At 32.8% G+C, this 25,646-nt stretch overlaps 1 protein-coding gene across 4 annotated transcripts; it reads left to right on the forward strand.

Annotated features, from left to right (window-relative positions):
- Positions 1 to 11: 11 nt before the first annotated feature.
- LOC148285574 (nucleosome assembly protein 1-like 1) lies at positions 12 to 24,448 on the forward strand. 4 transcript variants are annotated; one of them, XM_088243566.1, is made up of 8 exons: positions 12 to 99; positions 4,070 to 4,179; positions 7,296 to 7,491; positions 8,659 to 8,914; positions 9,641 to 9,804; positions 13,651 to 13,798; positions 14,932 to 15,095; positions 22,091 to 24,448. In XM_088243566.1, the coding sequence occupies exons 2-8, from the start codon at positions 4,079 to 4,081 to the stop codon at positions 22,253 to 22,255; spliced, it is 1,194 nt and encodes a 397-aa protein (XP_088099692.1). In that variant the 5' UTR covers positions 12 to 99; positions 4,070 to 4,078; the 3' UTR covers positions 22,256 to 24,448. The 4 variants fall into 4 exon arrangements, with proteins under 4 accessions (XP_088099692.1, XP_088099704.1, XP_088099697.1 ...); XM_088243578.1 differs by lacking the exon at positions 22,091 to 24,448 and adding an exon at positions 17,170 to 18,917; XM_088243571.1 differs by lacking the exon at positions 4,070 to 4,179.
- The last annotated feature ends 1,198 nt before the right edge of the window (positions 24,449 to 25,646 follow it).

Consider the following 25,646-nt stretch of genomic DNA (forward strand, 5'->3'; position numbering starts at 1 on the left):
ATAATTTCCTCGTGTTGCAAGTTGCAATCTTGTTGAAAAGTTGGCTGAATTGCTGCCGGTGTCCATCTTTTTCCTTTTCTACGTTCTTTCTGTGTAGAGGTAGGCTTTAAACTTATTATATTTTTATAAATCATTGAAAACTTAATTTGAAGCACAGTACTGTGATATTTTACATACGTCTTTATTTTTTAATTTCCCGCAAACTCATTCGCAAATTCGTTGCGTAGTTTTCGAGAATCATTTTGCCCCCATGTGGTCTGGCCGCATCGTGTTTTGTGAATTACGCATTATGTTTTTGACAGACAACGGCGTTTTATGAAAGAAAAAATATTGAAAATGTTTAATTTGAACGCAGTTTTTATATTATCTCGCTGGGACCGAGGAGATTTGTCGATGTAACACTTTTTGTTTATACAAAAAGAATAGATAACCTTGCTAATTGCGACGTTGGTTTCTTGCAATTGTCCGTAGTAACGGGCTAGTTTTTTTTAATAAAGACTCAATTAACTGGGTAGTGACTGGCAGATCTAGAAGGATTTTTATAACTCTGAACTCATTTGAATGTTCTTTTGTTTTCTGTTCCGTAAAGTAAATTTTCTATCGTTCGTTTAAAATATTTTCTCACATCGCCGGGAAAAATACTCTAGTTTAATACATACAGTTATTATTATTCAATAATTATTACAATCATCAGTTTCGAATGCAGTTTTAAATAAGTACGTGCCAAATTAACAGGTACTTTTATACTTCTTCATAATTTTCTTTTTTGTAAATATGTTTTTTTTTTTACAGTATTTAGAAGCAATGTTAGAAGATTAACCTAGTCAACTTTGTACCTTATTTGCACATTACAGCATGTTCTTTTTATTTGTTATTTACAAGTCCCAATTTTTTAACAATTCCACATCACAAATTAATGTTTGATAGTTTTCCATATCCTTTAACTCGTGTGATTCACCAGTGTTTTCCTAAAATAGTCCCTAATTGCGCCAGTGAAAAATTGGAAATTATAGGAGAAAATACTTTGGAAGTTGAAACATTGAGAAGATGTTCAATTAGGATCGAATTGCCATGCTATAAAGGTAGCCAAAGAAACTCAGAAAACAGGTAGTAGGTGTTCCAAGAATTAACAAATATCGGTGTTCAAAGTTAGACAGAATCACTTATGTGTAAGACACGTTATTCCCTTTCTAGATGCATCTTAGATTTAGCAGATATTGCATTGCCCCCAAAGAGATACACATGCATTAATGTTTTGAGAAAGAAATTATTGGCTGTCAGTGTTATTATTTATTTACTTATTCAATGTATTTGATTGTATTTTTAAGAGAAACAACATTGTTAGGTTTTTCGCAGTTGCTAGTGTATTTATCAATTTGTGGGTAATTAATTGCCTTCATTCTCAAACGGACTTTCGTCCTGATCAGACATGACCCTGCGCCACTCTGTTATACAAATGTGAAAAACAGTGAAAAAATTGTTTCATTCGTTAATACAATTCAATTAATTGAATAATTAGATAACTAATCGTGTTTTTACGTAAGTTTTTTTTTTTACGGTCTTACTGACAACCAGCGTCTGTAGCTATGAGGATGATTTACACCGAAATTTGAACTAAGTAAATATGTACACATCTTATTTAAATAAAGACTGATATCGAATTACTAGAAAAAGTCCAAAGATGTGGTACGAAAATCCCTAACTGACTCAAAATAATGCCCTACGACGAAAGATTAAAAGCACCAGGACTCACATCATTGTAAGAACCTTGTAGGATACTAAATTATTACTATGACGGTTTCCTGCATAAGATGTATCGATTAAATCCCAACACCAATTTACGAGGTCATAACTGGAAGCTCTATCGTCTCTATTTCCACCTCAGTTCCAAGAACTTTCCTTTCCAGCGGGGTGGTTGCAGACTGAAATATATTGCCAAGCCTAGATGTCCACTCTGTTTCGGTCAACCGGGGCCTTGATTACAAACTGTATAAAGTAAAAGCAATATTTATGTACGAAAATGTGCATGTTCGTTTAAAAATTGAAAGTACACGTAAACCTTGTTTTACGCCGGGGTTCCATTACGAGAGACATCAGCGTAAAAAAATCGCCGTAAAATGAATACAAATATAAGGTTAGGTTCCGTGTCAAAATTCTAAAAATAATATAACATGTTTATTTAATAAACACAGTTCAAATAAGTTTACAAAATCAATAATAATCTCTTGAAATAAATAATTTATTTTTCATAATAAATACTAACTCACTTTTTTTTTGAAAAAAGCATCTAATTTGATTTGCTTTGATTGTTGCTTCCTTTTCTGCAGAATCATAGCATAAACTACAAATATTTGAATATTCTTTTAATTTTAATAATAATTAATTAAAAAAATATAATCATACCTTTTTATTTTTCTTAAAAACAAAACGAAAAAAAATTCACACACAATAGGCTGCTCGCGTACATGGTAATAGAATAAAACAATGTGTAAAAGTGTGTCTGCTATTAGAATCACAGCGCCTACTGTTGTCTGGCGTCGGCCGAACCGGGGAATCCCAAGCCGGCGCCAACCAGTGTAACTGTAAATCGAACCGGCGCAAAACAACGTTTAACTGTATATTCGTGTGTAACCTATAATTAAACATGTTTAGAAAAAAATTTGTATGCATATTCTATTTCTCATGCTGAAAACTTTATTTTATAGATAAAATTGAATATAAATGTTAACTCCCCATTGCAATACGGGTCCTTTTAACAAACCGTTTGCATGCTTTTTTGAAGGAAAAAAACACTGACAAAAAGCAGAACACAAGATATGGGCACACCAGCAAAGGCTGCTTACCTATTACAAATAATAGTAATAAATTATTGCAGGTGTATCATTATTTTCTATCTTTTTTTTCTAATTGCTGAGCAATGCAATGTTTACTCCGTCTTCCATGTAGCTAGTATAGGAATAATGTGTCTATTGATTGTCACAGATAATTACAGCACAGAGCATCCATATTTAATTATAATCTTATCGCGAATAGAACCTGGAACTCACCATCTGTGAGTCGAGCATCTTAGCCGTTACACCACTGGCTGCCAGTTGGGGAAAATGTTAGTTTTAAGGGTCAGATATTGGAAACATCACTTCGCATCATTCTAACGGAAGCAATTTTACTGTTGATGTAAATATCTAAGGTATACAGCGATTTAAATCTCAAATTCAAAAAATCAGTGAGAAAAAATTGCAGGAACTTACTTAATAACGTGCTCCGTCACCTGTTACATACATTTTATTTAGGAATCTTTTCATAATCTTAATTAAATTTTATTCATATTTAAAACAATAACTTTGTGGTGAAGCATTTTACTTAATGTTATTAAATATTTGGATATAACCACTTACCGACTTTTCTATGTCTACCGGTTTCGAGACGTACCCGTCTCTTCGCCAGGAACCAACATGCAAAACCCACTATACACCTTCACCATAGTTGTTACACAAAAATATAAAATCAGCACGACATGCATTTTAATAAGCAACCCTTACTGATTAGGTTAAGAAAATATTTTACGTTGTGGGAGAAATAGTTGAAAAAATAGGGAGAGGATCAATGTAGCCATGATTAAACTCAGGCCCTCACCTCTTTTTTCAACTATTTCTCCCACAGCATAAAATATTTTCATAACCTAATCCGTGTTAGTTTTATATTTTTATGCAACAACCATGGTGAAGGTGTATAGGGGGTTTTGCATGTTGGTTTAATTGGTGTCCTGACGAAGAGACGGGTAGTCCCGAAACCGGTAGACATAGAAATGTCTGTAAGTGGTTATATACAAATATTTAGTAATTCAATTTTTTATGTAATTCAATCAAACTTTGGAAATATTTCAAAACGCTAGAGTCACCTGTCTCATTTATTCGTCAGTTTGGAGGAATACTTTGAGCCGGACATACGTCAGTTTGAATTAAAAAGTAAGTAATAAATACCCAGTGTCGGCGACCTGCTAGTTTTCTTGGGAATTTCTCAGGCTGTCAAGGGGCGGGTGTAAGGATGCGGAGAATAAAGTCGTTGAAAGGTTTCAGATATGGCTTCCGTGGAGCGCCCCGAGGAAAGTAGTGATATGGAGTCTGCGGAAGAAGAAGAGGCCGTATCGGGAAGGGATCTTGCAGAACTTATTTTGCGAAGGTCTTTCCTCAAATTATCATAACCAACCAGCACGGTTACTAACTAATCCTGCCAGCTACTAACTTAATCCAACTGCAACCAAAAATTAATCTAAACTAACATAACTTATCGGTATCTGAGATCCAGCGCCGCAGCGCCCTGTCACTTTCTGAAAAGGGATGGGATTATACACGCATGTAAATGAATACGAGCATATTATTCTCCCGTCCCTTGTAAGAAAGTGTCTGGTTCTTTGTGCTGACTGAACCCATGGTAGGTAGGTAGGCTCTGCTGAGATAAAAAATACAATTCTGTGTGAAAAAGAACCCGAGATGCTATTCTGTATCTTCTCGTTGGGTAGGGATTTCTACTGTATAATGTGGGGATTTTTATTTTTTGCACACCACTACACTTCATATATGACCACACTGATGATAAAACAACAAATTAATGTGGGCATATATAAAGCAAATAGTAGTCACGTGGAAAAAATAAACAGTAGAGATCTTCTCTACCCTCGCCAGAATATTTAGAATAGCACCCCAGAACCCTTGAGTTTATTTAACATTGGTGCATAGTACACTGATTGGTACACCAAATGCGGCATATTTCGATTGTTTATTTCATGTATAAGGTGATCTGTCTTACACTTAAAATGCCAGTTCCGGGACATGAAGTATTGCAGTCAAACAGCTTTTAAATAAATAATTCACAATGACCCTGCCAGGAATCGAACTCAGGATCTCGAGCGGATTTGGAAACTCTCCCACCACTACACTATTTCCGCTCTATTTACTTTTTCAAGATTTTTACTCGAGATTAGCCATCGCATGGAAGGTGCTCATCAAGAATGAGGAAGCTCAGTGCTACTGGAAATTAGATATAAAAAAAGGAGTGAAAATTAAAGCAGTTAATTGTACAGCAAAGTATCTCAAAAATGTATAAAATAAATATTAAAAATTAGCTGCTTTGAATTAAGTCACGAGTTCTTTTGAATCAATGAGTTAAAATTTTGGTAGATTTCCGGTTTTCGGGAAGCCAGATCACCAATCAGCACCACTCATCGACTAGAACTTGTGACATCACTGGGGGAGTAATTACAAAGCTTTAAAAAAATCGTAACACATGTAAACATTTTTTGGCTTGATTTGATCGTTTATTGGCAACTTTTTTTATTTTTTATGACTGAACTTCCTCAGTTTGGTTCTATTTCACTCCCAGAACTGTATTATTTATCCGCCTGAATGAATCTCAGATATAAAAAAAAACAGGGCATTTGACATGGAATATTTGTTATAAAGGTTCTTTTTATGCTACTATATTTCATGGTCTCCGGATAGCAGATGATCGAGATGCGCTACATTTGGTGTGCCACTGCAGTGCCCTATGCATCATCGGGTGCCGACAGGAGTGTGATGAATATAGTTGCAACGAGTTTCCCGCATTATTTTGTTTGGCTTTGCTTGATTTTGCCTTTTCACAATTTTTAATTTATTACGCATGAATGTTTTATTTTACTTGCACTCATTTGTACATTTTGTATTTTAACTCTGTGGTATCGGTTGAAAACTATTTTTAAAAATATTTTACAGCTTTGTTAAGATATTACCACATAAAACTATTTGTAATATTTTTACCTTGTTCAAAATCTTTACGATGTGCTAGTTGCACTAAAAAAAAAGTTGAATATGTGTTCATAATAATAGGTCAAAGACAAAAAAGTTGAATATGTGTTCATAATAATAGGTCAAAGACAAAAAAAAACTAGATTAAGCAACCTGTATAATTAACAATATGTAAATTGTTCAGTAAAAATAATAATTTTTTTGTGGTTGTATGCATTTTTAATCATGATAATTAAAAAGTAAATTAAAAAAATATATAGTCAAACTTGGTATTTTATTTTTTCATATTTTAATGTAATAACTTATATTTACATAAAACTTATTAATTTTTACTAAACTTAGAATTAGTTTTGAACTGATCTGACATCACCCACTCGTAATTCTTTTTATGCACTGACCATTAAAATAAACTGAAAAACGTAAATTATAATGGGGTGCCAAGCCTGTACTTCCTGGGTTCACAAGCATGGATTTTTGCACGCAATTTCAATCATGTGTGTTATTTTTTTTAATTTTGCCGGCGAAAACACCAATTAGATACATGGACACATCGGTCCTAAGTTAGCCGCCCGTTTAGATTTTATTACTCAGGTTCTTATTTTAAAAATTATGTTTTCAAACAATTGAATCTCAGCTGCATGTTTTAGCTCTGTTACTTCACAAAAGTCAACAGATGGAAGGGTTGAGAAAATGTGGATGTTTAAACATAGGCAGAATGGTAAATGTTACACAGTGTGTGAAGTGGCCACTTATACCAGCCAATGACAGGTCATAAGCCATGTAAATGCCTAGACTTCCATATTGCCTTTCAAAAATGTTTTCCCTCTCTGTTGCGAAAAATTCAATGGGAGGAAATCCAGCCAGTCTGCAAAGTTTTAGGCATACTCATAATAGGGAAATATCACATACTGCAAATACCGAAAAAAATATATAAAATGGATTTAAAATAATTGATTGTATTTTCAAAATCAGTATGTATATTGTGGAGAAATGTTTTCATACATAATTTTTTTTAAATATGTCCCTACAAAAACGCGACATGTTTGGCCTTTATAGTTGTCACGTCATGATGTATTAGGGGCGTGGCCAATGGAATGACCGTTTTTGCGGGAATTTAAAATTAAAAATTTAAAACTATTTTTTATGCCACTAATAATTAGCAAAACAAATTACTTTTTACTGGACAGTATTTCATGGACCTTATAAAAATGTAAATAAAAAAACATGATATTTCCCTATTATTAATTTCAAAGTAATAAGACGAGTTATAATTAAGTGACTAGTGTCCTGTTTCATTGCTTTCGCGACATCTTCATGACTGGTGTCTTTATTATGGAATAAAATGAATTTGTACAAAAATGCTTTCTGTTGTAAGCCATTTTCAGACCGGTTGTTCATTCCAATATATAGATATTTTAAGATTCATTTTCTCCCAGACCGAGTCCCATCTCAAGTCAGTGTTACGCGGAAAACCTGTCTTTTACAAGTCGACCTTGCGGTGTTTGCCCACAGGGGTGCAGCCATGGCAGCTATACAGAACCGCTCGCAGTCGGAGACGCTGGCGGCGCTGCCTCCCGCCGTGCGCAGGAGACTGCGCGCCCTGAAGAACCTGCAGCTGTCGGTGACCAACCTGGAGGCGGACTTCTACCAGGAAGTGCACGCCCTGGAGGTCAAGTACATGCGCCTCTACTACCCCTTCTTCAACAAGGTAATTACTCTCTCCGTGTCGCTGTTATTTGAAGGGTACACGGCGAATACAAACGGTCTCATTAATATAAGCCTAATTTTACAAGATAAAAATAAAAACCTTGTTAAATACTGGGTTCATATCTTTTAATTAACTTCCGGCACCCATAAAGAACTCCACCTGTGCCAATGTATGCGTTTGGTTGCTGCACTTCGATAGGGACGAGGTTGTCAATCTTCTTAAGGCAGTCTGGTAAAACGCTCGCAAAATTAGGAAATCATACAATTTTGCCATTTTAAAATGAGTGTTTTCTTGCAATAATAAAAAAATTAAAAAACATGTATTAGATAAAAACAATATTTTTTAAAGGTATTTCTGTTCAAAAATATACTTAAAAGTTTTATATAATTAAAATATAATTACTTTTAGACCGGCAGATTACGCCATTTCAAATTTAGACTAAACTTAGGTATCTGGGATCTCAATAAAGACTAAGTATTGAACTAAAATTTGTTATAATAATTTGAAGATAATAAATTGAACATGAAAGTGTTTGTTTCATGAAAGAAAATTTTTTGTTTTTAAAAAGAAATACAAGCATTTTAAAACACATACATTTTTTTCACATTTTCCTTTATTTCTATGTAAAATTATGCATTCAGTAATACTTTTAAAAAAATTGAAATATTGTAGCTAAAACATTTTTTATTGAATTGTATTCTCCTTTTTTTAAATAGAAGATAATTCTGGTTGTAATATTTAATTTATAACAACATCTTATTTACTTTTTTATGAGCTTCAGACCTGCCCTTATCGTTTTCGGTATTTTATATAAGTATAAGTAATTGCTATGATTTTTTAATTTTGTGATTCTGAAATTGCTCCGCCCGTGACGTCACTAGTTGTTGGTGAGTTCTCCTGACATTTAAAAAGTGAACCCTGTACGTATGGAAAAACGCTAAACATGGCCTCTTGAATACCGGAAACATATCAAAACACATAATTAATTGGCTATTCTAAACAGCTGTTCTCTAGAACTTGCGAAATTTTAAAGCTAGTTCATTTTTATTATTTTTTTTATACATTTTCAGGAAAGTTTGCCTTATAACTAAATGCTCTAATTTAAATTTCCCATTTTCTAAAAATATTTATTGGGTATACCACAGAACAAGTGTTTGTTTGTCGCAGCGGGCTGACATTGTTACCGGCCGCTATGAGCCGGAGGACACCGAGTGCCAGTGGGAGAGCGACGGCGAAGAGCTGGCCGACGGTCTCGAGAAGGCGGCGATCGCCGACAAGGCCGACGCCGACAACAAGAAGATGGACGAGAACGCCAAGGGGGTCCCCGAGTTCTGGCTGACCATATTCAAGAACGTGTCCCTGCTCGCCGAGATGATGCAAGAGCACGATGAGCCCATCATCACACACTTGGAAGATATCAAAGGTTACTTTTCTCAATTAAATTTATTTCTTAAGAGGATAAGCGGTGGAAGAGTGATTCAATGAGTCGGTATTTGAATATATTATGCCCAGCTAAAATCAAGGTCTCATAATATCCCTTCCCCAACTGACCCCATTTGAATTTTTTTTTTTTTAATTTTCCGGCCTGTTGTGCCAAAAAATACTGCGTTGATTAAAAATGAAAACCAATCATATATGATTCTTTTAATTTATTACAGTTGAGGAAATGTTGATGCTCAAACATAGGGAGAATGATGAATGTTGTGTAAAGCGGCCATTAAACCCAGCAAATGACAGGTCACGAGCCTTGTAAATGCCCAGACTTTCATATTCCCTTCTCAATTTTTTTTCTTTTCTGTTGTAATAAATTTCAGTAATAATAATACTCAAAAATAAAAATTATGTAATAAAATAAACAAAAAATCCGAGAAAAAAAATTATGGTAAAAATACAATATTGATGTAAAAAATTTATAAAAACAGGATTATAGTTTTAAATCCTATAAAATAAATTAGGACAAAATTTAAACCAAATTAACATGTACCGGGAAAAAAAAACTGTGTTCAATTCTCGGTAAAGTCAACGTGAAACACTTATTTTATAAATGGATTTTCACTCCAATATTTCACGGCCCCCGCCTTCATGTTTATCACAAAGATCTCCGATGCGATGATAATGTATCCTAATACGGTTGTAATATCTGTGGCAGTAATTCTCCTGGAGAAGGACCCGATGGGCTTCGTGCTGGAGTTCCACTTCTCCCCCAACGAGTACTTCACCAACCTCGTCCTCACCAAGGAGTACCACATGAAGTGCCAGCCGGATCCGGACAACCCGTTTGACTTCGAGGGACCAGAAATATTTAAATGCACGGTGAGTTTACTTAAATGAGAAACCACAACAAATATTATTTTTAATTGTACAAGTATTTACTTCCTAATTCTTATGTTATTTACATTACACAAGTAGTTATGAAACAGATAGTAGTCTGGCCAGATACCGGATTGGTTGAATTTTAAAATATTATGATATTTTTAATGATTTATATGCTGAACACCGACAAACATTTTTATGCAAAAAGCCACCAATTTTGCAAATAATGAGGGTTCCTTCATTTTTCCTTAACACAGTCAGTATCAACAAATCAATTTTGTGGCTTTGATTTTATGAAATTTTCAGAACATCAACCGTCATATGCATTGCGGCTAAACTGTTTCGCATAAACGTAACTGTTTAAACCATCTTCTTTTCACAGTATATGTATAACTTCATATCAGGTTGTGGTCCTCTGTGGCTAGTGTCTCGGACTCACGGACCAAAGGTCTGTGGTTCGAATCCCACTCTGCCCCAACTTCATTCCCATTTTCTAATAGTGAGTTATTTACAACTCGTTGAAAATGGCCCTCAAAATTAAATATTTGGGTAAATCATAAGAACGCAAATATTTATTTTTACTTAAAAAAAATTAAAAAAATATTTCTATTGCCATATTTTTTAACTTTCTGCATCGTAATTTATTGATGTCAAGATTTTATTCTTCTTAAATTTAGTAAAATGTCCATATAATGAAAAACAAACCCCAAAAAAAATCGGAACGTCACTAAGATTACATTATTTGCTTGAAAAATGTCTCAAAATACAATGCAAAATAAATAGCCTTTAAGAAGATTAGACACATGAACAAAAAGGTCAATTTCACTGCGCCTACTTTAATTTAGTTTGAGACAGTAATTTACTCTATTTTTATTATTTACCTTGCTTTTATTCGCCATTGTGGACAAATGCATAGGCAAGCGGCTCGATGTTTTTTGATACATCTAATGTAGTTTGAAAATTGTTCGACGTTTTACCGGGGTTATGAAAAATGTTAATTGGGAGTGTACTTGAATGAGAATGTATGGAAAAAAAATGGGCACGCTTGAAAACTATCAAAATACAATGCAAAGTAAATAGCCTTTAAGAAGATTAGACACATGAACAAAAAGGTCAATTTCACTGCGCCTACTTTAATTTAGTTTGAGACAGTAATTTACTCTATTTTTATTATTTACCTTGCTTTTATTCGCCATTGTGGACAAATGCATAGGCAAGCGGCTCGATGTTTTTTGATACATCTAATGTAGTTTGAAAATTGTTCGACGTTTTACCGGGGTTATGAAAAATGTTAATTGGGAGTGTACTTGAATGAGAATGTATGGAAAAAAAATGGGCACGCTTGAAAACTATCAAAATACAATGCAAAGTAAATAGCCTTTAAGAAGATTAGACACATGAACAAAAAGGTCAATTTCACTGCGCCTACTTTAATTTAGTTTGAGACAGTAATTTACTCTATTTTTATTATTTACCTTGCTTTTATTCGCCATTGTGGACAAATGCATAGGCAAGCGGCTCGATGTTTTTTGATACATCTAATGTAGTTTGAAAATTGTTCGACGTTTTACCGGGGTTATGAAAAATGTTAATTGGGAGTGTACTTGAATGAGAATGTATGGAAAAAAAATGGGCACGCTTGAAAACTATCAAAATACAATGCAAAGTAAATAGCCTTTAAGAAGATTAGACACATGAACAAAAAGGTCAATTTCACTGCGCCTACTTTAATTTAGTTTGAGACAGTAATTTACTCTATTTTTATTATTTACCTTGCTTTTATTCGCCATTGTGGACAAATGCATAGGCAAGCGGCTCGATGTTTTTTGATACATCTAATGTAGTTTGAAAATTGTTCGACGTTTTACCGGGGTTATGAAAAATGTTAATTGGGAGTGTACTTGAATGAGAATGTATGGAAAAAAAATGGGCACGCTTGAAAACTATCAAAATACAATGCAAAGTAAATAGCCTTTAAGAAGATTAGACACATGAACAAAAAGGTCAATTTCACTGCGCCTACCTTTAATTTAGTTTGAGACAGTAATTTACTCTATTTTTTTTATTTACCTTTTATTCTCCATTTTGAGCAAACGCAGTGACGTGCTCGGTTTGACATTAAACCGGGGTTATGAAAAACGTTAATTGGTGGTATATTTGAATCAGAATGTATGGAGAAAAAAATGGGACCTGCACATTTCAGCATAAAATTAAGAAATATAAAAACTAAGTTTTACTGTATTACATTTACACTATTAGCAACAATATTATTGTTAATCTTAACATATTACACCCTTGTCCAGTCCTTGTCTACAAAAATTTGGGCAAACTCAAAATATTGTTGATAAATCCACCTAGTCCAAAGAAGTATAAAAATTGAAAATATTTTTTTCGGTGTTGCCTAGTATGTAGGTCAAATGATTCAATTAGATGAATCTCAATTGTGTAATCAAAGGTTTCAGCTCTTTAACTTCACAAACATCAACAGATGAAAGAATCGAAGGAATATAGTTGTTCAAGTATGGGCAGAATGGTGAATGTTACACAGTGTGTAAAGTGGCCACTTAAACCAGCCAATGACAGGTCATAGGCCCTGTAGATGCCTAGACTTTTATATTACCTTCTTTAAAATGTTCTTTATCTCTGTTGTAATAACAACAGGGATGGAGAATACCTTAAATAAGGGAATATGGAAGTCTAGGCATGTACAGGGCTTATGACCTGTCATTGGCTGGTTTAAGTGGCCACTTTACACACTGTGTAACATTCACCATTTCGCCTATGTTTGAACAACCATATTTCTTCCATTTGTTGATTAAAGTGAAGTTAAAGAGCTGAAACATTGCTGTGAAGAGATTCATCTGACTGAATTAATTCACATACTAGGCAACACCTGAACACAATTTTTCAATTTTTTAACTTCTTCTTGGACCAGTTGGTTTCATAATATGTTAAACAATTTTTTTTTATACAGAATAATGTTCCCTCACTGGGGTGTCCCATGCCGAGGGAAACATTTTACAAAATGTGAAACATGCCTTAAAGTAGTTATTTAACAAAGTTAACATATTAATAAAAAAAACATAATAAATCTAATTAACCTAATTATCATTAACATAATAAACAATATAAACAAAAATAATAATAAAAAACATAACCAATTTATATAGACCAATACACCAAATTTCATAAACAGTACACACATTTTACCTATATGGCTTGATCCACTCATACATCCGTGTGCAACCCACCTCCACTATCCATTTCTTAATAGCAATTTTATACTGTGAGTACTTACTAATTGTCCTTATGGATAATGGAAGTAGATTGTACACTTTAACCGAGTAGTAGGCCAATCCTCTTTGACCGAAGGTTGTATTAATTTTTTTTTTGTAGCATCAGGGTGGAGTATCTAGTAACTCTTGTATTTGTAACGGAAGGTAGAGAAGAATGTTTATGTGCTTATAGTAACAAAGCTTTTACAGAAAGTTTTATAGATTTCACATCAAGATTTTCGAATATACTGAGGGAGCTAGTTCTGATTGGGACTCTTAAGATAATTTTAATAAAAGCTTTTTGTGCAATTATTATTTGTTTAATCAGTGTGTCATTTGCACATCCCCATCCAATTATTCCATATTCCAAAACTGATTTGAGTTATAGCGTAATATATTTTTACAAGTTCTTTTAGGCTAATTATATTTCTTATAGTTTTAAAAAAGTAAATTTGCTTATTCAATTTATTTTAATTAGCATTAATGCTTTTATTTTTAAACTCTTAGCATTAAAAACTTTTTGTATTTAAGCTATTAGCATTATAAAACCATGGTATTTGTTTTGTTGCAGGGTTGCTCCATCAACTGGTGTAAGGACAAGAATGTGACGGTGAAGACAATTAAGAAAAAACAGAAACACAAGTCGAGGGGATCTGTTCGCACAATCACTAAGACTGTTCAGAATGATTCATTTTTCAATTTCTTCAATCCTCCTGAATGTAAGGCCATCATTATGTTCATCTACTTTTACTACTCTCCAATTATAGTCTACTGCCCTTAGATCGTGTTATAATGAAATTGGATTATTAATTAATTCATTGACACTGTCAATAATTAATAAATAATAATACGTGTTGAAACGAAAATAAAAAATCTGAGTAAATTTCTTAGATTTTCATGGCCGTTCAGATCAGATGCACAGTGTGTTTTTTGCACTCTTTTCTGACGTTTCAGCGATTTCACTGAACGTGTACACATCAGCCTTGATGATGGACACTGCGTTGCAGTCCGCAAATTGGGAAAAGAATGCAAATGAACACGGCGTGATAACCCAGAAAAACTCTGCGCAATGAATCGGAGGTCCAAGGTTCGAACCCACATTTTCTTACACCGTTGTTTACAATGAAAAGGAAATGGCCCCGAAATTTAAATATTTGCCTAAAAATGATTACTCAAATATCTATGTTTGAATATTTTTATAAACCAGATAATTAACCATTTATAAGCAATGCCTAGACTTCGTAATTTATTGACAAAATTAGTGAAAACAAGTATATAATATAGTTATTTTATTTTTAATTTTAAATAATTTTTTATATTTAAATTTAAAACACGAAAATGAAAATTTTTATTAGCTTAAATTACATGCAATGGTTTTTCCCCTAAATGTTGGGAAATTTTATTTATAAGGTATCACCATTTTCACCATGGCACCACTAAAAATTGCTTGAATTTCGAACTGTTATTTAGATGCGTACATGCATGAGAAAATCTATGAATGTAGATGCAGGAGGTCTGTATGCAAAGACAAAGTGAGATAGCATTATATCCTCTCTGCCTACCCCCACGGGAAAAAAATGGCATGATGTTTTTTTTTTGTTGTAATTTTTAGACCCATTTGTAATTTTTTGCATTTTAACAAATATTTTAATATTAACACATAACAAAAATTATACCCCACACACAGCACAGTTAGATTTTTTTTCTTCATGTGATGGTGTAATTTATTGTAAAAAGCGATTTTATAATGTAATTTGAATGGACTGTACTTCTCTACAAAATATGAGTAAAAACATTTCGTATTGATGTGAAAATATTAAGGAAATAATGCTTATTTTCTTCCCTCGCTCAGTGCCCGCGGATCCTTCAGCCGATGTAGCCGAAGAGCTCCAGACGCTGCTGTCCACGGACTTTGAGATCGGTCACTACCTGCGCGAGCGCGTCGTGCCGCACGCCGTGCTGCTCTATACCGGGGAGGGGCTCGACGAGGAGGACGACTTCGAAGAAGAAGAGGAGGTGAGTGCCTTTCTGACAACATTGTCTGCCGATTTAAATTGGGCGCCGAGTACCGAAGATGTCAAACTGAGGAAGCTAAAATATCCGCACTGAACTCTAAATTTCTCCTTATTCTGGGTTTCAAAATTGAACTACTCAGCCTACGCTAAAGTTGCCAATTCAATCCACCAAACATCCGGGAGTTAAAATGAAAAACAGCTAAAATCAACTATTAGTGAATAACATCATCACAATTATAGTCCTTAAAATATAGCCTGATTAGAATGACATTTGTCGGCAAAAGTGGCGACATAACTTTGTAGTGACGTCTAAGTAGTGATTTATATTGACACACGAAAAATCACTCGTATCTGGCGTGTTAATAAATATTTTTAATACAATACTCGACATATAAATTAACATAAATATATAAACTCCGCTTTAAAACTAAAAAAACAGAAATAAACCTAATTATTAACGACATTCTTACAAGGTTACATCATTTTGCAAAAATGTTAGAGATGGGACAAATTGATCAATGTAAATTGATAGAATAAAAAAATAATTCATTTGATGTTGTTCATGAAAAAAAGCATAAATGTCTTATTTTTTGGTGAATAATTGTCTTAAACACACTATAATAGGCTTGTTTTTGCATTTATATCAATTTTCGGAAACGGAGTCTCATGTTTGCACGAATAAACTGATCAAATCGATTTGATCAATAATTTCCCATCACTAGTGACATTAGTTTGACAGCTGTCATTTTAATCAAGCTATATTTTAAGGACTAAGTATGTTTTCTTCAAATTTGACCCTTTTTTTTTACCAATTTTTTTGGCAAAAGTTCATTTACTATCCTAATTTGGCGGGTGCCAAGCAACGCATTTGTGATTAATGAATAAATGCAACATTTTTTATTTTATTTGTTCCCACATTTATCTTTTTATATGCTTTCGCTTCTTGTTGTAGTTTAGATCTTCCTTACCACTCCACATTTCTCTAATCTTTTTTTTATTATATTTTACCTAAATCTCATTTTCATTTGTGCATGCTAGTAATTTTATTTTACGACTTAGAAGGATAAGTTTACATCGAACCTATTATTAGACAACTTGTAGAATTTATATTACGGAAAAAAATAATTGTGGTATGTTATATGAACCTAGACTTATTTTAATTGCATATTCCTTTTGTTTACTTTATTTAGCTTTTAGTGCATCTCAAAGCATGATTTTATTTTATGATTTTAATTTATTTTATTTAAGTTATTTTAGCGGTTTCGGGAACAAAACAATAGGTCCTCCTAATCGGGGAATAAATTGTTAATTGGATATAAAACAATGTTTCCATCTGTCCGCAGCGCATCTTTCAAAAATATTATTCGTCCTAGCGATAGTAGACATCGTGCGGATTTTACGTCTTCGATATTTAAACAAAATACCAGCTCACGTGCCTGGTTAGGTAGAGCATATCGTCAGTCGACAGGTAAAACTCATTAAGTACAGATTTATGGTAGTGTCACTAAGTTCTATGTTTATCAACAATCTTTGAAACTGTAGTGAGTGGAATTATACAATCATAAACCGCTGTTTCAGATTGCATAATGGACTTGGTGACTTTTTCACGTAAGAGATCGTTGAAAAGCATATAAGTTAGTGACATAAAGTTGCTCTACCATAAATCTCTACTTTATTGAGTTTAACCTGTCAACCGACGATAAAGTTTTGACTTTCTAATAAAAAATACTTTGTACTAAAAAAACAATCGACTTCAAATTTTACAAAAGTTCAAATTAGCAAACGTGCTACATATTCAGCATCGATTACGAGTTTTAGTAAGTCAGGTATAGACTATTGAGTCTATTAAAATTTTTCAGATTTATCGAATTATGAATAAAAATTATGTATTCATTTTTCAATCTAATAAAGTATAGGTTAGATGATCCGAAAGGTGCGCTGATCAAATCACTTTTTGATAAAGTGCGTTACGACTCTCGGAAAAGGGTTAGATTGGCAACGAGCCTCCGAATTAGAGCCCCCGATGTATGTGTTGGGAACAAGCGTGGAGCTGATAGTGCGATTGTGTTTTGCAGGAATCGTTTGTCGAGGAAGAAGACGAATCATCGGACGATTAAGGGGGAGACTCCATCTTCCCGTACGGCGGCCCCACACACGCAAGCTCGCCTTAATATTACTGCCCGTAGCATTAGGAATGGAACATTGTTTTATGCACTGCCAACTGTATTAAGTAACTTGTCGCCACTATCAGAATATCACTACGATGTTTAGTGAATGTGTCTTTAGTGGAAGGCCCACAGTTATCGATGTTCTCGCTATGCAATATTATTGATTTAGTATCATTTGAATCTCTGGGTTATCGAGGTCTTATCATGTGCCGGACACGAATACTTGAAACATTTCTCGGTTTCCCTTATTAGTTCTTTGTGAAATTTTAGCTGTAGCGAGAAAATACATCTTGCGCGCAAACATATCCATAGCGCCTGATGTAGGCACCAAGTCGAGTGCTAGTAAAGCCTTCTACCCGAGATGGACGATTCCTATTGTAAAATACTAAATAATACAATATTTATTTTATTACTAATTCATCCGCCTAATTACTAACGCTCCCTTCAATAATCTCCAGCTTTTAAACTAGACTTAATTTTTATCTAATTTTTTTAAGTAAATATGTCAAATCTTCCATTTTATTTAATATTTATTTCTTTCCGTTTGTTTTTAAGAATTTTGAGAGTAGAAAGTTTTCATAGTTAGCTTTGCACATTCCTGTTATTTGTTGCTTATTTTGAACTATCACTTGTCGCCGATGCCCGAAGAACGTGCATTAGCTGGAGGGTTTGTATTATTATTTATATTGATGAAATAGTGAATGACTTGTAGTATGACAGAAAATTAAATGTGGAACATTAGAAATGTTCGACTGACCAATTTTCACTCTCATCACTGTGAAGAAAGAATGTATAAAAAATAAAACTAATTAAATGAAATTTCCTCCTTCGGATGTATTTTTGGATTGAATTAGCAAGGTAGCGTGTAATGCTAATATCGGTGCTAATGGCATAATATTTATGCCTGCTAATATTTTTAAATTTATACGTAGAAATAAATTTATGTAAATATCAGCCCGACTAATGTTGATGAAATAATTGCTGTAAACCCAATGTGTGGTTTATTCAATTTAGTCTGAACTTTCATATCCATTCGTAGCCCTTAGTCTTTTGTAGTCATAAACACATTCGTTAAGTTATTTGAAGTGCAGTATTTATTTCCAGTTACTTGTTCAAAGTTGTCAATTACAATCTTAAGTTTACCATATAACCCACACTATTTTGGCTCTCATTCCAATATGAATAAATTATGTTTTAGTTTAAAACATTTAACCGACTTTCCATTAGATAACTTTCGTTAAATTTAGTATTTGAGGGATTAGCTGGACAATTTATACTATTAATTGCACTAGTCTAAAACTAAAAAAATAAAAATACATGCCAGTTTTACCTCATTTTTACTACCATAATTCAATTAGTATTGTAGATTTTTTACATAAATTTTAAGAGTTTCTAAAAAGCATTAATTTTTAATAAAAAATTATAATGACATTTTAGCATGATCATCTTGTAAATAAGGTTCGGTGGGAATTCATATAAAATAATGAGATTCTAATTCAAAGAATGTATAATTATTTGCCTTTATGCAGAAATACTAATTATTTCATTACATGTTAACATTTCTTGTATGTACATAATTTATTTGTATATTTTCTCTAGAATTGTATTTGGATTGCTACTGTGGTAATGTGGCTCTAATAAAATATTCCTCTGAATCTCTGGTGTTGGCTTTATTACTCTCCTCCCACTAATTGTGTAATACGTATTATGTACATCTTTAGGAATTATCAATATTATTATTATTGCATTTATTTTATTAACCGTTTTAATCTCACCGGGGTGATCATCGACCTCGAGGTTTTTGAGGTGATTTTTGGTTATGGTTGTTGATATTTTGTTAATTAACTTGGTTATCCAACTAAATTCACCATATCAATAAGTATCAACGGAGATAAAAAAATATATAAACTACTTTTTTTTATTACAAAATTACTTGGGATTTTTTTTTGCATATTCTTTGCAAAATAGGCTAGTATTAAATCGGTTAATATAAAAAAATATTAAACATGATTACGGTACGTTGAAAAAACAACAATTTCATTTAGCATTTTAAACAAGCACCACGAAGCGTACACAACAGTCGGCTAATTCATAATGGCATCAACTCCTGTATTCAGTATTTAGACCTATTGGTCAGGGTAAGTACCACGCGTACGCAAAACTGCCATCACAAGAATTACAAACGGAACTTGCTTTCTGGATTTATAGATTTAAATGAATTATGACTATTTTATCAGGGGTATATAATAAAAATAATTCTAACCTCTAGAATAAATTTGACGCTTTAAGTGATTTGTGGATCAAACTACCAACCTGTCTTTTAAAAATATCATCTTTTTAATTGAAGTATGATAATTTTTTTTGGTTTTTGAGATAATAATTGAATATTTTTCACCGCAAAAAATAGCATTGAACAAAGAAATAATCAACAAAAGAGATAAAACACATTTTTCAAATAACGCATATCTCAACGAAGATTAGTATATTCCTTGGAATAACTATGGTGGAGTGGAGTAGTCTACATTTGTTTGTATGAAACACTTAAAAATCGTATATACCTTGCGAACAAAATATTTGGAAAATAAAAAATCTTTAATAGTTTCATACAAAATGACTCATTTATGAGGTTTTTATTGTCTACTGTAAAGTTATCATTAAGTGACTTGTATTCAAATTAAGATGACAATATGTTTTTGCAACAACTGCGTCGAACTTGGTTATTACCAGGTAGATGGGGCCGACTGAATTTGCTCATTATAATGCTTATAAGCATTACTTCCGAGAAAGGTTTTGTAAAATACAATCGCTATTGCATATTGTCACTAAGTAAACAAATAAATATACATATAATTCATACAGACATTTAAAAATAAAACTATTAACCACAATTATAAATACTTACAAACATACCACTTTCTAAATTTCAAATGCAGATAAATAAACATTCTTATTTTTCCACCATCTTGACACTGGATAGAGAAAAATTTTACACTACAACATTTTTCACGCTACGTTCTGTTTCACAGATAATTGCCACTTTTAAAAAAATTAATAGACACTTCCTATTATTAGTAAACATGTCATCGGTTAGTTTTTAACTGAAATGGCATCACCCGCTCGTAATGTTTATTATGCATTGACCATAGAATATTGAAAAAAACTGAAAAACCTCCAAAACAAGGATGTCGTTCATAAACTACAAAGAAGTAAATGTAAATTATAATGAGTTGCTGAACCGGTACTTCCCGAGTTAACAAAGCTTGAATTTGTTTACACACAATTTCAACCATATTCTACTTTACACGAGTGCGGTTTAAAAACAAATTTAACACTTGATAAGTACAAAAGTATAACTTTTGGCACTTGAGTTAGTTACACATATTTTATTTTTTCAAGCCTTTATTATAACCTTTTCAAGATCAAATAAAAAAGATTATCAATGTCGCATTTTTCGCACATTGTCGTTCTTCGATCATGACGATATGTGTAATAGTTTCTCAGTGTTGTCGATGAAAACACCAGTCAGGACACACAAGTCATAAACGTAATCCAATCCCGATGCCCAGCAGCATCGGCCCTAAGTTAACTCCCCGTTTGGATTTTGTTACCTGGGTTCTTACTTTGAAAATTATGTTTCTAAAGATTGAAGAGTTTTTGAAAATATTTTTGTTCGGTATGTCCGAGAAGTAGCTTGTTATAGAAGTGAATAAATGTATGGAGAAAGCCATTAAGGCTGTAGTCTGGTAAAACGAACGCAAAATTAGGAAATCATGCGATTTTGCCATTTTAAAACAAATGTTTTTTTTTTAATCGGGCAATAATAAATTAGATGAAAACAATATTTTTTAAAGATATTTCTTTTAAAAAATATACTTAAAAGTTTTATGTAACTAAAATATAATTACTTGAAGACCGGCAGATTACGCCATTTCAAATTTAGACTATTAATTAAACTTTGAAAATTTGGCCGCGGCCACTTTCATGTTAAATTTATTATCTTCAAATTATTACAACAAATTTTAGTTCAATACTAACTTAGTCTTTATTGAGATCCCAGATACCTAAGTTTAGTCTAAATTTGAAATGGCGTAATCTGCCGGTCTAAAAGTAATTATATTTTAGTTACATAAAATTTTTAATTATAACTTAAGTAATTATTGTTTTTATCTAATTTATTTTTTTAAACTTTTTTATTATTGCGCGATTAAAAAAAAAAACATTTGTTTTAAAATGGCAAAATTGTATGATTTCCTAATTTTGCGTTCGTTTTACCAGACTACAGCCTTAACTACACTGTCAATGAATGTTTCCCCATTGCATCTGAGATCTCGCAATAGCGAGCAACGCGAGCATTATAACCAAGTTCGGCTAGTTCATATTGAAAAATAACTGTTAAACTATAAAATCAGTTCATTTAGAAAAATATAAAATATACATAAATGAGGATATTAGAACCAAACTTAGAAATCTCCATTGAAGGCGTTACGGGGATATTTGCGAAAAACTTTGACAAAAGAATTGTGATATTTCTAATCTATTATGCTTCACTAACTTGATGGAGAATGCTAAGTTTGCGGTGTCAAGTAGTATAATTGAAATCTGTTTTTGCAAGATTTAGACAAGGTTTTGAATTACGCTATCATTTAGGTAGGTAGGTTTTTATGTATAGTTTATTTTGGCATGAAACATGTGGAGATTTCTAAGTTTGCTTGTAATACCCTCGAATGTTGTTTCCCCAAATCTTTATGATGCAATATAAAACTCAACTTGCCATATTTTGGGAATAGTCGAAGAACCTTACGATTATCAACGAAATGTTTCTTTCCAGGAGGAGTGCTCCGAGGATAGCTCGGGTGAGGAGGAAGAAGAAGAGGAATCTCCGGCCGCGCCCAAGGGGGCCGCGCGGCGGAGGGCGGGGCGAGGAGGAGGCGGCAAGGGCCCCGCAAAGGGCGCCGCGCCACCCATCAACCCGGCCGAGTGCAAGCAGCAGTAGGCAGCTAACGACTCCTCGTCATACTGTACCGTCGGGGATGCGACATCGCCTCAAAAACATCCATACGTTTAAACTATCGACATTCTTCTTTACAAACATTGCTGTTTCTTAACTGCTCTGATTTCTACCGACTTCCAGATACTGATTGTATTATTCGGAGATTTTTGTTTCCTATAATGTTTCGCGTATGCAATCTCCTATAACTTTTGGAACATTGTTTTGAAATTAGGAAGTTCAGTGGTTTTTTTTATTTTTATGTATCATATTGTCATTGCTATGGTTTTGTAATTAAATTTCGAAAAACCCCACCGAAAGTTTGAAATTACACCGTCCGCGATGTCACGAGTTCAAGTCGGTGAGTGTTTCTGACATTTAAAAGTAGAACCCCGCGCAATTCTAAAAACAAATTATTTGTACCCGCTAAATGTTGAGAAACACGGCTACCCTGGAAACCGAAAGTCTGTTCCCGGTTGCCACAATATAACAACGCTGTAAGTAATTGATTGGTTTTTGTAAACACGTGGGCTGGTATTCCAAACGAAATTATAGCGCGTTTTTACGTACTAAATGCGCATTATAGCGCGCTGTAAACGCATTCAGAATACCAGCCTTGGTCACATGAACCTGCGATGTCGCGAAGTAGTTCATTTTTACTTAAACCATTTAGATTAATTTTTTTATACATTAAAAAAAAAATCAGTCCAAATTTCAGTAGCACTGAACTTCCTCCTTAAACAAAAAAGTGTCTAATCAAAGTTATCTTTATTTGAAATATTTTATTGTTTTAATAAAATATTAAAACCAATGTATTTTTGAAAATTACATAATTCGGTATACCATTTTTTTAAAAACTAACATCGGTGGTAAACATCAATGTTTTTTAAAGATGTTTTGAAAACATTGATGCATTGTGTGCATCCATCCATAATAATGTGTCTACAAATTGTTAATAGATCATATTTAGATTTCTCAATTTTTTACCAGTTTTTATCGGTCTCGATGACTACTTCCTTTAAAAAAGTGTACAAATTGAGTATTATCTTTCATTTTGTAATAGCTAATATCTTTGTTTTATACGAAAATGCTCAAAAATGGTCAGTTTATGAACGAAAATGATATTCAAATAAAATAAAAAAGTTTTAATCTGCTTTTCTTTCAATTCAATATTATTCTAGTTATCCGCTTCGATAAGTGTTAATTCTCATTTTTTTTTATTATTGACTCAAAAATGCATCTTCTCAAAAATACATTAATTCTCAATTACCTAGCCAGTAAATAAATAGTCGATTATTCTTTTTATGAAAAACAAATTACGGATTTCAAATAACCGTCACAAATATATATTTAAAGTGACCTTTTCTCTTTGTAAAATGTCCCCCCTGATGCCCGCATCCGTGATGTGGCCGCATGGAATCTGAGTTAGTAACTACGGCCTCTCCTGCGAGACTAATAACCCTCAGCGAGACCTAAATTGTATGTTTCTATTTTTTTTTACTGTATGATTAATTTTTAGCTATGTTAGCCATCTTAATTTTAAAGTCGAGTCAGGTGGAGAAGCACTGCCTGTAATCCAAGACCCTTTATCATTAGATATATTATTTTTAAATCGTTGTTAAAATGTGGTGTCTGCCTAAATCCAGTTCTTACTCTGTAATCTCATCTTATTTTACTTAATGTCTGTTCAGGATTATAAAAATCCTTAATTTAATATCATTTCACCGTAAATACATTGAATAATTATTTAGTAAGCCTGGATTGATTATTATATGTTATGTATTATTCCCCACATCCTTAACTCGCGTGATATAATTTATTGGAATGTCTGTCAGCCATAATAATGATGAATTATGCCGATTTTATTTCTCGATAAGTTTTATTTTGGATTTTCCCGAGAAATGTGTATTTTTTAACTGCAGGATTCATATTTCCGGTTTGTTTATAAATCTAGATCGACATTTGGAAAGAAAATTCTACGCTTGTTCAAGTTTTGAGAAAGTTGTTTGATCGGTTATTGTCAGTTATATCTAAATTATTTCGTTGGGTTATTCGGAGAATGTACTTTAAAGTAATTTTCTAAGTGTCCTAAAGGGAAGATTTATACACAGTAAAAGATGCGGAATGTATTGGTTTTGTTAATGTTAATTAAGGTATTAAAGTTACAAATTAATAATTGAAATACATTTTTGGAACATATATTTGCCTTTTTTTTGCTTGTGAATTTTCAATATGTCTAATTATTAGTTATTCGCAATTTCCTGCTAGCTCCTGCCCGGGTTTACGCGACTCCGTCCCAAGAAAAACATTAGTTTCCTAACTACAAGTGATTGACCGTGACAGAATCAAAAGCTAATGCATTTGTCATTACTAACACTGATTTTATTTTGATTCGGCATGATCCAGTGATAGGGTCAAAGATTTCAGATCAAAGGTCCGAAGTTTGATCCCCACTATCATATCTGTAATACATACTGCAAAAATTGTGTTCTTACATTTGACTTGAGTTATATTAGTGTGCGTACAGCAAGTAGTCCATTGCGAACAGTCTGGTTGAAAACCGTTATTTTGCTTTGAAGAATGTTTTAATGAAAAATTTGTGGTTCTTAAAATATTTTTTAAATGATTGAAAGTTGAAGGTTAACAACAGCATTATACAAAATGCAATAGAAAATATTACAAAAAAAGCTGGAAATCACGACTTGATCATGTAAATTGAGGTTATTTTATTGGAACGCACTATTTGTGTTATTTCAATATATTTTAACATATGTAAAAGAATAATGACAAACCTCTCTCTCGACAAAATCGCAGATACATAGCTGCAACTGAAACAATAACTGCAACATTATCTATTGGAAAGCCAAGACATTTATAAATTTATAAGATACAATTATAGCATAAAGTCCAAATTATATAATATAAATAAAACTAGGCTTAACAGTTGGATCAAAGGGGTATATTTATTGTCAAATAATATTACAAAAGTACACGCATTTGTCATGATATAAGATGTTGGTTGCCCGAAGTTATTATTACAACAATAGCTTTGTCTACTAACAATTTAAGCCTTTATTAACTTTCGATATTTGGCTAATAAGTATGTAATTCACATACAGTAGCAAACATCACCATAATCTAAATACTGTATAAAAACAAACTTACAAAATTAGTTCCACAGCCTGATCTACAATAGATAGATGCCGTAAATACTTTAAAACATTATTGAGACTAAAAATACAATACATGTCTTTTTCAGTAAAATTGCGTAACAATATTATCACCTATTAATTTTCAACAACTTTGTGCATATTATAGTTTAAGTTCCTCGCTTCGGTATAACGATAGTGTTTATCCTACTTACAGAAGGGAAGCTCTCACGATACATACACAGTTG

Source organism: Micrasema longulum, unplaced genomic scaffold (assembly GCF_059751315.1).
Source record: "Micrasema longulum isolate JH-2025_06_02 unplaced genomic scaffold, ASM5975131v1 h1tg000023l, whole genome shotgun sequence".
NCBI lineage: Eukaryota > Metazoa > Arthropoda > Insecta > Trichoptera > Brachycentridae > Micrasema > Micrasema longulum.